The sequence below is a fragment of the Centruroides vittatus genome, unplaced genomic scaffold (assembly GCF_030686945.1).
Source record: "Centruroides vittatus isolate TY-2023 unplaced genomic scaffold, ASM3068694v2 contig_744, whole genome shotgun sequence".
Lineage (NCBI taxonomy): Eukaryota > Metazoa > Arthropoda > Arachnida > Scorpiones > Buthidae > Centruroides > Centruroides vittatus.
In genome coordinates, this window is record NW_027122480.1 from 123065 (window position 1) to 138145 (window position 15081).

General features: G+C 27.4%; 1 protein-coding gene across 7 annotated transcripts in view; it reads right to left on the bottom strand.

Moving 5' to 3' along the window:
- The window catches only part of LOC136981130 (katanin-interacting protein-like), a 96690-nt gene that overhangs the window by 68874 nt on the left and 12735 nt on the right, over nt 1–15081 (bottom strand). For 5 of the 7 annotated variants that reach the window (XM_067277406.1, XM_067277404.1, XM_067277405.1 and 2 more), the window contains exons 2-5: nt 14181–14256; nt 10715–10773; nt 6035–6186; nt 1760–1882 (exon numbers count right to left, since the gene is read on the bottom strand). In XM_067277406.1, coding sequence (XP_067133507.1) covers nt 1760–1882; nt 6035–6186; nt 10715–10773; nt 14181–14225 — 379 coding nt within the window. In that variant the 5' untranslated portion in view covers nt 14226–14256. Of the gene's footprint in view, nt 1–1759; nt 1887–6034; nt 6187–10714; nt 10774–14180; nt 14257–15081 lie in introns of those variants that run through there. The other 2 variants (XM_067277407.1, XM_067277408.1) reach the window with 2 other exon arrangements.

Consider the following 15081-nt stretch of genomic DNA (forward strand, 5'->3'; position numbering starts at 1 on the left):
GTACTGGCAGCATTTGCGAAAGAGCAAGGAATAACGGTATTTTGGGATAAAGCCTCGATCGTGAGGGCCGCAAGATCAAGACAAGCTGTTAAACACATTGAGAAAATGCAAATACACAGAGCTCATTTAACCACAAACTGCATCAACCATAGAGATGCGGACACGTTGGCGTCAGCTTGGAAATCTTTCTTTGATAACCTAAACTAACAGAGAATTTGTTAAAGAGACAGATCATTATTAAAAATGCCATATTTTTATCGGTATATTTAATGTAAATTATTTAATGTAATATTTTACGATGCCTACGTTACTACGTTTGGATTAACGTGCAAGCGCGTTACCGACAATTTGCGTGAGCGCAATAGAATTTCGTTTAAATTTTCGTAAATTTTAAAACTCTACGTGCTTTTTTCATAATTTTATAATTCTATGTTCTTTTTATTGGTTAAATGAAGATGGCTGCTTAAAGCAGTTGAAAACATTTTTACGTAATTAAAATAGTGCTGGAAGGTAAAAAAAAGGTTGCTATTTTATCGGACAGAGCAAAAATTTACTAATAAATAAAAAAAATGATAAATTATAAAAATTTCAAAAGTTTTATTTAAGGGTCTTATAAATATATCCTATGCAATATGATATAAACTACAATAAATATAGATTTGATATGATGCATTTTAAAGAATAAAAGAGACTGTACTTTATTATACAGCTTTGACAGAACATCAACTTACATATGTTTTATAATGTTATTTTTTGAAAATCTATTTGAATTAACATTCAATAAATATAATTTTATAGTATTAATCTATTAAAAACTTGAATGTGATATTATAATATAATGCACTCAAAACAGAGAACAGAGTGTAGCTCTAAGAAAGCTTTCAATTTATAATACATACAAGAAAATATTTAAAAATTTATAAAGAAAAAATAAGATAATCTAGTGTCAATATGAAGAAGCACATATAACTTTGTATGAGTTAAATGATCAACAGGGTAGAGTATACAATAAAACATGACAAAAAAATAAATTTTAATAACATAAATATAATAAATTATACTGGAATTAGACTAAATTATAAAAAAATACCACCTTTCTAACAATCCAGCAAATTATTTAATACTGTAAAAACGTTTTCAACCGTCTTTAATGGCCTTCATCAGTTAAACATATAATAATGAAAAGAACATTAAAGAAATAGAACATAAGGAAATTAAAATTTTGAAAAATAATAAGTGCACTTGCGTAAAAAAGTACAATGATAAGCAAAGTGATAAAGATAAGTGATATCTTTATCACTTTGTCATTATTTAATTTTGATAATCCCCAAGCGCTTATCATTGTATTTTTTTATGCAAGTGCACTTATTATTTTTCATAATTTTAATTTCCTTATGTTCTATTTCTTTAATGTTCTTTTCATTATTATACGTTTAACTGACGAAGGCCATTAAAGACGATTGAAAGCGTTTTTACAATATTAAATAATTTGCTGGATTGTTAGAAAAGTGGTATTTTTTTATAAATTTTAATAACTTAAAATTTTTAATTGGTGAATCATTCTGAATACTAATATGTTTCATTATAAAAATATAAACAAATTTATTACAACTAAAATGGTTTTTTGTCTGATACTTTACATAAATCACATAATTTCAAAAATAACTTCTAAATATACAATTAATGAGATTATCCTAGTTACTCAAAAAATAAAAGCATTATATGTATTATATTTTAAGTAATGTTAAACAAAATTTACCTTGGAAATCAACAGCTACTGTGTTTTCTGATTCAGTCATATTATTAGAAGATTGAAATTTCCAATTTTTTCCTTGTAAATTATAGTTACAAAAATGCTGACCATAGTGTGGTATGACTTCATCTAAAAAATTATAAATTATAATTAAAAAACTACTTGTTTTTAAATAAAAGCTAAAATCTAAACTAAGAATCTTAATCCAAGAACATTAGTTTTAAAATTGATCTAAAAGTATCTCTTGCTTAATGCAGTTTTGCTTAATGTAGGATTTGATTAATGTGTGAGATTAATTGTGGCAATCCTTTTATATATATATGGTAAAAGTTTTAATTAATATGGCTTTAATAGCCATCTTTATTTAACATAAATATGTTTTCCTTGGCAAAAAAGGAGTTTGTGAGTTTGCTATTTTTGTGCAGAGGGTGATTTCCAATACAGATATGTAGTTTAATTATGATAGTTGTAAAATTTAACACATTACTGCTGATGTATTTTTTGTTTAGAAGGTAATTTTAAAACTTTACTTCATACTTCACGTTTTGGTCATGTAAAATCAAATCGAAATTTCTGCAGATAAAATTCATATTAGGCATGTTATGATTGCTTTTAGTTTCATAAAAAATACTCTTGGTGTATGAGGAAGATGATCCTATACTTTGGACATGTCAAATGTGGTTTTGACAGTTTCATTCAGGAAATTTTGAACTAAAGAATAGAAAACATACAGGGCACCCAAAAGCTGTTGATGAAAAGAAATTTCAGGAAGAAATTATTAAAAATTGACTAATAACAACTTGTAAATTTGAGTAAATCTTAGTGTCTCACCAAAAACATGATTGTGTTCTTCATGCATTAAGTGAAAAAACAAACTGGATCATATATAATTTTGTATGAGGAAGGTAGGCAGCTCTAAGGTTTCATTTTAATTTTTACATTAGTTACTCATTTTTATCATAGAAAACTTTTCTTAAAAATGACAAAATTAAAATAAAAATATTTGTTATTAACTGAAAATTTGTTCTAGGGAATGTTGATTTTTCAGTTGAGTACTGTTGTACCAATGTACAGTATTTGATTAACACAATTTTGATATACATGGTAGCTTTGAGAGAATAATTAATTACACTGATCAGGGGATACCTGTATATTATACACACTAATTATTTCATAATTATGAAAAGACATTTTATCCATTTAATAGTAAGTTTTTATGATCAAAAGAATAAACAGATCTTTCAAAGTATTCCATTACATTTGCATCAGTGTAAGGACTTTCTGTAATCTGTCACTGTTTTTAACCAGTTAATTCTAAAAAATTCTCTATGTTTTCAAGAAGGATTTATAGGTATGTCTTTGTAACTTTATTGACAAATTTTTCCTTTAAAAATCATTAAAAATATCTAAATACCTTGAAGAAGAACTATTTTTCAAACTTGCCCAAAAACTCATCTTGTGTCTGATAAGTAAGTGATAATCAGATTGGATAATCTTAACAAGTTGTAGTTAGCACAATATGATGAAAACGCAAACAAAGTGATTTTGACTCGGCAGCCTAAAGACTACCAAGTCAAAATTTTTTTATCATATCTATTTCATTCTGGTATGAAATATATACAATTATATTGTCTAAAAAGAAGAAACAAACATAGTTTTTATATAAAGCCATACTCAGTCAGGCTGTTGGCATGACTGAGACAAATTATTCGATATACAGTAGAACCCCAATTATATGAGACAATGTAGACCAATAGTGTCTCAGGTAACTGAAAACTTAGATAATGTGAATAGCTCTAACTCCTTCAGATTAAAAATTACACATATGAACAATTTATATGTTAGCACTTTTAAGCTTCTTTTTATACCTTAGTGAATTTAATCATATATAAGAACAACAATTTATACTTATTATACAGCTGATATTTATGATAGTTTTGAGAATAAAAATGTGCATTATTTTAGTTACATTTTAATATGAATGGTTTGTCTCACTTTGAAGTTAAATAATATAGAGTAACAGAAACAAATTATTTTGTAATAATGTTATTGTTTTAAATTTTCTTTTATGAATTAGAGCAGCGTTTCTCAAAGTGGGCGATAACACCCCCTTGTGGGCGGTGAGTAAATCTAGGGGGGCGCTGGAAGCAGGGTACTGAACGGTGACCAAAGGCAAAAGTTGGGGTCACTGACAGCCGTTCCCTTTCCTCTGTTAAACGGATAAGAGGAAACATTGCGTTTAATGGTTTCCAGATGTTGAGAACAATGTATGGTAAGGGCACAAAGTGTGAGATTCATAGAAAAGTTTTCCTAAGAATATTTCCAATCCTTACTCACACAAGAGAAAATGAGTTAGGGGGCATTGGGTATAACTTTACGGACACAGGGGGCGGTGAATCGAAAAAGTTTGAGAATCACAGAATTAGAGTATACAAAAAGTAGCATATTCACTTACACATTTGCCATGAATAATCCAGATCTACAGATAATCAAGATTCTACTGTATTAGTCTTATACATTTTTCAGTACTAACTGATCAATCTATTTCAACACTTATTTCTCTATTTTCCACTGTAAAGAAGTCCCCAGTTAATAATTATTAGAATAAGCAAAATGACAACAATGCAGAATAATTATTGTTATTTTACTGTAAAACAAACAAATCACAGTGTCATCACTAGTCTTATTAATAATTTTAGTTTCTCACTGATATAACACCAACCACCTCTGCTGAAATGGTTAAAAATACTAAATTCAATAATGTTGTATATACTTAAATAATCACCAAGTAATTTGCACAGCTCATTTTTAAGATACCAATAAGAAAAAGAGATATAAAGAAATTTCTTCTCCAATTTCATTTATTACATATTAAACAAATTTTACTAATTTGATAATAAACTGACTGCAATGATTCAGTAAGAAGATCATAGAATTCGGAGTGGATCTAGTTCATGCAGAAATGACAAGTCAACATCATCATCGTCAGAACTGACATCTGAATCAGTGTCCCAAAGAATGTAATCTTGTAAGCTGTTGAGAGTATTTGAAATGCCACACTTCTGAAGCTTTCACCATCAATTCTGAAGAAATTATGTCCAAAAAGTCTTAATTCACTCATAGATCATCTCAATTTCTAGCCATCTTATCTTTCAAGAAAGTTTAGCCTCTGTCAGCCACTGCATATACTGATCCCTCAGGGCAAACTTAAATGGCTTATTTCAATTCTTAAATGCAAACATTTAAGAATTGTAACACAGATGTTAGAACTCCAGAGATGATTACTTGATCAGTACTCCAGTTACATAAGATAATTCTTGTAACATTTGTGGCATACAATGGATGAAATGAAAATGCCCTGTTTCATCTATTGTATGCCACAAATGTTACAAGAATTAGTATGCTGCTTGCATTTAGCATTTCTCCAGATCAATTTTTCCACATTCAACAAAATCCAGTCCAGAATGAGGAAATTATCCATCTAACAATTTTCTTGAGTTTTATTTATTATTCCAAACATTTTAGTTTTTGGTATAGTTTTACATTTCAAAATAACATATGGCAATAATTTACTGCCATCTGCAATGATAAACAGCATCACTGTGCACCTGTTTCACACAACCACTCATTTTTATGACAACACTTTTTCCATCTTTTTTCTTGATTCTAGTGTTTTTGGGCATTTTGTTCTGCATTGCCAATTTGGAAAAAAGTTATGAATTCCACTGCCATAAATTGATCACATATCAATAAAACCTTCAACACTTTCTCATATGTATCAGGAAGAATATGTATCATTGTATAGAATTTAAAATAAAATACAACTCTTCTACCAAAAAGGAATATGTGATCAGGTCACCACGTCTCAGATCCAATTTGATCATGAAACAATTGATCTAAACCAAAAATACAAAAATGTTTTTGATTTTCTAATATTTATTTTATATATAAACTATTTCAAATATCACATAATGAACTATGTTAGTAGAAATACTATGATAAAAATAATTTTTTATCCAATAATATAATTACTGTTGAAAAAAGTGACTGTAACAAAAATAACCATTTTAAGAATTTTTCAAAACTACTGATTAAAATTATCTGCAAAATTTTCTAATTAAGTATCTTTATATTATATAATTAAACAATTATTAATTGTTCACATAAATAGATTAAAAAATTTTTTAATAATTATTAATAGATTTTAGAACAAAAATTCAACATATAATGTATATTTCCAAATTATTATTTTTAAGAAGAAAAAGTGTAAATTATACATACCTAATGAGGATTTTCTACAGGAATGTTGATATTTTCCAATATCATAAAATATATCACTCCAATTGTCAATATTAGTTTCATCTGCATATATTGTAAAATTTTTCCCAATTTTTTCTGACTCCAATTTTTGTTTTTTTAACAGCTGATAAATTCTAAATTGAAAAAAAACAATGAAATTAATAACTTACAAAAAATAAATGTTTTGAAGCCAAAATTAAATAAAACAAATTAGATAATTGACCAAGATCATAATCCTCTTAGCATAATTTGACAATTAACTGATAATTTTGAGTATTTAAAATTTCATAATCTTGTGCTGTGCTACTCATCTTTCAGTTTTAATGCCAAAAATGATCATAAAAATAATTAAATTACTGTTCTTGTGGTTTTCAACAACAGTTTAAAGATATCTTCCATATTCAGTACTGGGTCAATAGTAACTTGCATCTGAAGCAAAGCCAATTATTTCTGCCCAATTCCAGAACAATTTCCAATAGAGAGCACTTTTAGTACTGGTATTCATGTATGAACTATTTATAAATAATTTTAAAAACTTACTGTATTTGGCTTACTATTTAGCAGCAATTTTCAAACTGCAAATCTATACATTCCCATTGTCATTAGTCTGTTCTTTGTTAATCTTGAGAATGGAGTTAAATGAAAACTGAGACCAGATATGTAAAGCTTAGGGTCAGAGGCCCTAATTAAATATATACAAACTACAAACTTCCAGTCTGGACAGAAAGCCATGTGATTTCCATTCAAAATTTTTACCTTACTATACAGAGCAATAAATCTGGTATAGAATTGATTCTTGATAAACTAAGATCAATAATATATCACTCAACCCTCTAAGGTGTACAATATTCACATAATCTCATATTATAAAAATTTAAATAATTTATATTTTGATTCATTCTGTAAGTAGTTTTAGATTAAAATATAATTAAAAATTGCAGCCTGGCATTGCAATGATATTACAATAACTAATTTTGTTTTTTTTTTCTTCTCATTTTGAACATTTTTGACTGCTAATTTTTCCACCCCTCTCCTTGCATAACACAGTTACCTTGTCACCTCACCCATTGATCTGGTCCTGTCTATATTTATGTAATCAATAGTTAGTCTTTTTAAATATTGCTATTTCACTAATACAGATTAATTATATATATAACATTTTTTACACTTTTTAAGTATTAAAAGAAAAGAATTAATTTTAATTATTAAGTCAAGAATTGCTAAAATTGAGATTTTTAAGAAAATAATTATGGAAGTAATAGTAACAAATATTTTAATGAATACTCAAAACTTCTATAATTTTAATGATTTTTAGAAATATCTAAAATATATGAATGGCATTGTAAAGTGTAATATATTTAATATTTTATTTTAACTTGTTCAAAATTTTTTGTTCAGTCTGATGACAACTTTGATCATAATGTGCCACAAATAAAGAAAAGTGAAGAAAGTTACATGGCCGATTAATTGTGATTCTTTTAACTGAATGCTGCTTTAAGAAACCAAGAATTTGAATTTCCTACTTAGTATGCAAAATTTAAAGCAGAAGATAAATTCATTAAAATTTTATTTCATGATTCTGTTATGGGCTATACAATAAACTTTTATGGTTCATATTCATCAACAAAACTAAAAATATGCTAGCTTTTAAATTTTATTTATACTGGAATAAATGGGCAGAATTATCAACCATCTGATCATAATTATAGGCAGTTTCTAACTTTCAGACAGAATGTACTGTAGTTACTCACACATAAGACAAGGTTTTTATTCATTTATCACAGCTTCAAATTCCTTGGTCGTCCTATATACATGAGCAAAAGATTCTTTGCGTTTTTGCAAATAATTTTTGTGAACTGTGTATTTGCAGTTTTTACCAGATGCTTACCCTCTTGTATTTAAAAACACAAGTATTTTATCTGGGTCATTTGAATTGTTCTTGTATATTGTCAGGAGTAAGCAAGGAGTGTAGGGTTGCCACCTCATAACTTAGTCTCGCCCGGAGACGATGATTTAAGAAACCAAAAAAACCCAGGGACGTTTCCAAATAAGTCTCAGGAGGTGAAGGGTCTAAAGTAGGGTGAATACTAGCTGGCCATATATTTCTAAATATTTTTCGAAAATTACACTTTTTATTGCGATTTCCGACCCCCCCCGACTTAATTAAACGTATATATAATAAAATCTATTAATTAAAAAAATTAAAAATCTATTGGATGTCGTTTTTGACATCAGAAAGTAGCTTTAAATAACTTTACCGAAGTAAAATCCGTGCACTAGAACTTTAGAACAATGAATGAAATTTGATTTAAAAAATCCCATAAAAAACAATTAAGCGTTAATCATTCATCATTAAAGGTTGATTAAAATCGCGATAAAATTTTTTCATGCAGGTAAAAAATTTTTGGAAAAATTTGGAGACAAAAAACATCTGAAAATCAAAAAATATATATATACACTCAAACCTGTTTTTATGCGGTTTTTCTTTGTGCGATTTTTTATTTGTGTGGTATAGTTGACGATTAGTCTCATGCTTTGTTTTGTTTTAACCCTTTCCATGCTGGTATATCCCTTAGGCGTATGTCAGTGACTTGCTGTTAATTCGTGATACGAGATTCACCTTTAGGTGTAATTAATCAAAAAATTCGATTAATTTGCGTTAATATTCGAGTTTTCCATGATCTTAGCTTTAATTCGCTCTTCTGTAGATTGATTGACTTTGTTTAAGCCAATAAGTGTTTTGTTACCACCCCTGGGCCATAAATATTTCGGTAAAAAGGACCTCCTACTATTCTACAGCAAATAAAAAATTGCACAAAAACAGGTTTGAGTGTATTTTCTATGTGAGACTTTTTTTATGCGGTCTGTATTCACCGCATAAAAAAAATGACTTTTTAATTGTGTTGTGAAAACTATTTTTATAGCTACTCGTGAAGTTTTGTGCGATTTTTTTTATATGTTTTCTTTTATGCGGTTCCTATCCACTGCACAAAAACAGGTTTGAGTGTGTATATTTTTTGAGGGTCAACAGAACCGTTTATTATGTAACGCTATTTAGCCTGCTCGAGACTGACTAGAGCATGGGACAATAGGAGTAACTATATTCTATAACTTACCATTAATCATCAACTAATACGAACACTGATTATCAAACTGTCCCCTATGTAGGCTATGTCATGTCACTCTCAATAGACATCTCTAGACAGAACAATCACAAGAGAGAGTACAACTACATAGCACGCAGCAGCATTGCACCTATGCCAGTTATAGATGTTATGTATTTAAGCTAACGACCACCACACTAGTAATTTGGTACATGGGGGAAGAAATATACGCGACGGTTTGCATATAATTTTGTACATATTCATTTCAACTTGCACAACCCGGAGAAATATTAATTAACTTCGGAGCCCAAAGATAACTCACTGAATCCCGGAGTCTCTGGGTCAAACCCGGATAGGTGGCAACCCTAAAGGAATGAGGAGCAATAGGAAAAGCAAAGCTTTTGAATTGAATTCCAGATTGAAATTCCAAAATTACATGGGAACCCAATATAAGTTTTAATCCATTCCCACGTGAAAACAAATGATTATTTGGAAATCAGAATTCAGAGAAACTCATAAGTGTAATCGACAGAGAGTGGATTCAACTGTTAAGAATTGGCAAAAAAGAGTTTCCAATTGTCCAGCTTTACATGAACAAATTAGGTTGTCGAGTTTATAAGATTTTTCCTTAAAGTTTAAAATGCCAGTAATTTTTGCGAGACAATGTGTGTATTTACATTCATTTGATATTTTACTTGTGATTAAACGAAATAAAATTAGAATTGTATTAATAAATCTAATTTTCGTTATTTTGATCTTTAAAGTCACATCTCATCCTATGTGCAAGGTCATCTTATATGTGAGTAAATATGATATTCCTAAAATGTGTAAAGTTGAATAAAAGTCAAACAATAATATTGCAAGTCAAAAAGAGTTTTGTTCCCACAGAGCCAAAAAGAAAACATCACATCTCTTAAATTATAAAAAAGTTTTACTTTTTTACAATTTATAATTTATTATTTAAAATACAAAAATCACAGATTAAACATAAAATAGATTAAAAAATTAATTTTCACAAAAACTTTTACCAAAACTAAAGTTAACCGAAAACACTAACACATTATAGCAAAAAAATTTTTATTTGTTGGCTAAAAAGGTATGAAAGTCTTAATTTGGTACACAAAAAATGATTTACAGATATTATGTATGAAAGAATGAATTGTCCAAAGTCAAAGATTGTCTATATACTAATCATATTTTAACAAAAAAAATATATTAAAAATATTCAAATTATAAAATATTGTACTAATAAACAATACAAATATACATTCATTATGCCTAACTATATAAATTTTATGTTTTTTTTAAATATTTACAGATAGCCTGAATAAATACAAATTGAATATACATATAGGCTAATCTATTACAGGTAAATAAACTAAAAATAATTAAATTCTAAAGTTTAAATCTTCTCATATATATTTCAAATTAACATTTATTTTCATTTAGTTTTATATTTTCCATTATTTAACACAGTAACTAGATAGCTGAAAAAACACTATGTAAATATGACCCATTCAAGATTACATGAAAACTTTAAAATGAATTTATTAGTTACCTGATTTTTCCTTGTAATAAATAAAAATATTCTATGTAGAGTGAAAATGGAAGATAAATCTATAAAGAAAAAAAGAATATAACAATTTTTATATTCAACTTCATAATTATTATATGTAATAAATTTTAAAATAATTTTCAATGTGTTTTACTTCAATTAATTTTGTTTTCCACAGAATGTAATTCTTTAAATCTGAACAGAGAAAGTAAAATATGAGATGGATAAATGATTTTCATGTTCTCTTATAAATTAATTATCAATATGTTTGATATTATAAATATTATGTTTTTTATTACAACTATTATATTATATAATAATTATAATAATAATATAATATAATGCAGGGATGGACAACCTTTTTTTATGTAAGGGCTGCATTTCAAGACTTTTGAACTGACGCAGGCTGCATACAAGAGAAAAGTGGAAAAAAAATGTCAGTAAATCACAATTATTTATTCATATATAATTATAAATTGGTATAGGTATAATTAATTTAGTTTCTGGAACTGATGTAAACATAATACATCGGAAATATTTGGTTAAATATTAGTCACTGCTAGTTTCTGTGTGTCTGTTAGCTGGTTTCTTGTTTTAATTTTTACTAAATTCATTGAAAAACAATTCACATACATAAGTTGTAGAAAATAACGTTTGAATTTTTGCTGTGCACTTTCTTAAGCTGGGAAATTGATATATTTATTCATATTTTATGCGACACAAGCCGCAAAAAATATTAATGAGGGCTGCAGTTGCCCATCCCTGATATAATGCATTATATTGTAATGTTATTTATATTGATATTATAATTAATTAATTGTAATATATTAATAAAATGAATGATCTGTTCATTGTAAATAGTTATATATTTGTTTATCTGGTAACAAAAATTGTCTATTGTATAAATATTTTGAAAAATGACTTTCATTAAAAATTCCATTAAGTTGTGAACATTATGAAAACTTAAGCAGCAAGCAGTTATAAACTTAATATTAATGAAATTAAAATGTAAATAAACCTAACAATTTTTTCAAAATATAGCTATTGACAGATACCATTTGATATTATTTAGATTTTTGTTAACAAGTCCATTGTCACTTTTGTTTAGGCCAGTTACTCAAAATTCTACTGTAATTAACAAATAAGGCAGAAAATTTCTGATAATTTTAAATATTTATTTATTTTCTTGTATGAAACTATTTTTATAATGTATAAAATTAGAACTACAAATTACATTAAATTTTTTTAATGTATTTAATATAAACTTCATTCATTATTTACACATTTCACAAAACATATTTGATGTGAATAAATATGCATAGTCTACAATAATACTTTACTGCATGAAAATTTCTTTGAGCTTCAGTATTAACTTAAATTTTATAAAATGTATTAGTTCTTAAATTATAAAACATGTTATTGAAATAGAAATTATTTAAATTTGTTTTTCCTGAAAATAAAATTTTTTAAATGCATACTAAATATAAAAGTAAATAAAAATATTTATATAATAAATATTTTTGATTATTAAAGGAAAATTTAATTCATGAGATTTAATTATTAAATTTTCATGATCAAATAATAGTAAAAAACATAAAACAACTATTAGAATGAGATCTTATTTATATTAATAAAAATAAACAGTTTTTTTGTAACAATCTTTTTTATGTGTAATCCAGATTTTCAATAGTTTCAATCAATGGTTAAATATTAGAAATAAAGCTTTGACCTATATTACTAATAAAAAATAACATGAATGGAATTAAAATTCAGATCCCTCATGACAATAGGAACAATTCCATCTCAAAATTATCAAATGACATTATATCATATTAAATCAACATATATAGAGTTTTTTTTTAATCTTATAGTGTATTAGTTTTATTCTAATTTTTCAAACAGTCTACATTATTTTACTCTTCAAAAATAAGTTTGTTGGATTCTATATAATATAGACCAGGGGTTGGCAACTTGTGGCACGCAAGATGATTCTCAGTGGCACTCTCTTTGAATAGAAATGTAATAAAAATTGGGTTTTAATTACTGGGCTACAGTATGAAAAAAGTGTAGACCTATAAATTCCCACTGTTGTCCATCTGTCTGCCTTTCCTTAATCTCAAGAACACTGTTAGATAAATGAAATTCAAGACCAGATATGGAAAGCTTAGGAACAGGAGGCCCTGATTAACTATATATGAACTTCCAATTCAAACTGGATGTCACATTATTTCTTTTCAAAAATTTTCCCCTGTAAGGAGTTAGAGAGATGGTCAGCATGACTCCATTGCTAACAGGAAAAATGTGATGTACAGGGGTAAGACACTACTAATTTGAGCAGGAGAGCATATATTTTAAATTAAATAAATTAAAAATTTGATTAAAAATTGCAGTCCAGCATTGTTACAATGTCACAATAAATAACTGCTTGTTAATTACACATTTAAATGGAAGCCATAGTTTAATGTAAGCCATGGTACATTAAAAATGAATCTCTTGGTTGTAATTTATATTACAGTTCATGCATTTATGCTCCATGTTGTCATCTACATGTTGTGCATGCACTACACATGTAAGAACATAATTAAATTAACAACTTAACTTCAAAATTATATACTTTTGAAGTCCATTATAACCGGATCAATTTTGATAATATATAGGGTGTCCCAAAAAATGTACTCACTCTTTATCAATCCAATACTCATATGTTTTTAATGCTGCAAAACCAGCAACAATCAATCAATTAAAAGAAGAAATTGGAAGGCAATGTCTCACAATTCCAAATGAAATGTTCCACAATGTTGTTAAATCCATTGATCTGCATTATCAACTGTGTTTGTAAAATGGTGGAAACCAGTTTGAACATTTGCAAACATGCAAGAATGAGTAAACTAGGCTAGAAGAAAAGACTAATGTTTTCTATAATGCCATTAAATTTTCTTTAACTTATTAGATTTGCATCTATGTCAATAAACACCTAAATCAAAACTTAATATATTAGTAACGGTCAGTCAAAGAGTGAGTACACTTTTTTAGGACACCCTGTATATAACAAAAAACTGGTAGAATCATGTTGGCACCCAAAATAACACTATAACTTAGGTTCAGTACAATACTGCTAAAAGGTTGTTGACCTCTGATATAGATTATGATGTTTTGAATATGACAACACACCAACCACTGTCGTAAATCATCAGGCTATGTGGTGTGTTGTTGCATTGCATCGGGTTAATAGGGTTGTTTATTTTGAATATGAAAATGATTTTGGTTCTATAACTCCATCAATGCATTTTTCAACTATGTTTATGGAAATAAGTATCATTTATTAAAAGCATTTAATATGTCTTTAATCTTTCACATAAAATCATTAGGTATTTAAATTCAAATACTTGCTACACATTATTTTACTGTAAATTATTTTTATTTATATATTTTTATCTTAATTAAGAAAGAAATGTAAATTAAAACCTACCTGCAATAGTTTTGTTTGTTTTTTACTTATTTCATTAATCCACATGACAAGAAAATATTAAATGTGAAATATAATCCTATTAAAATAAAATATTGAAAAAATGATTAATATTCACTAACTTTTAATTTCAGTTAAATTCATATTAAATTATATTAAAAATTCATTTAATAAAATGTGAAATATAAAGTATTAAATTTATTGAAATAAACTACAATAAGGATATTTAAGAGTCAATAAAAAAAACATTTACAAGTGAAGAAATAAAAAATGAATTATCAGGGAGGTAGCCAGAAATTTCTGAGTGTGGGTCTTCCACAGTTATGGGACAGTAGTATGCAGTAACCGTCTTTCTGGAGGCATTCTTAAACCAGTCAAACTTTTCAAGTTTCTCTTCAAAATGAAGATTTGGCTTTCTTTTTGAAGATAAACTTGGAACCGTATGTGATGGAATACATTTTGGCTTACTACTCATATAGCATTAGAAGATCACAATTCTTACAGAAGGTATGATGTGCAGAATATTGATCTCATCAGTAGTAGCAACACTTTATTTTTGATCTAATGAGGCACAATAACATCTTACATTGTATGATGGGAATCACAAACTATACATATTTTGGAAAGGAAAAAACGTCCATTGGAACAAGCCATTGCTGAGGCAATAAAGCAAAAATTCGAGTAGCAACTCAAGTCCAAACTCTGTTCTAGACCAAACAAATGCAAAGAAAGAGCCATTTGCTCAATCTACAGATTGGCACAGTATCATCCTTTTGATAAGATGCCATTATAAATTGTTTTGATAGTTAAATGATACATTTGGGTCAATGATCTCAAACTATTGATAATGGACAAATATAACCAGTTTGTAATGTGCTAAAGTGCTGATTTCCATTTTGAAAGC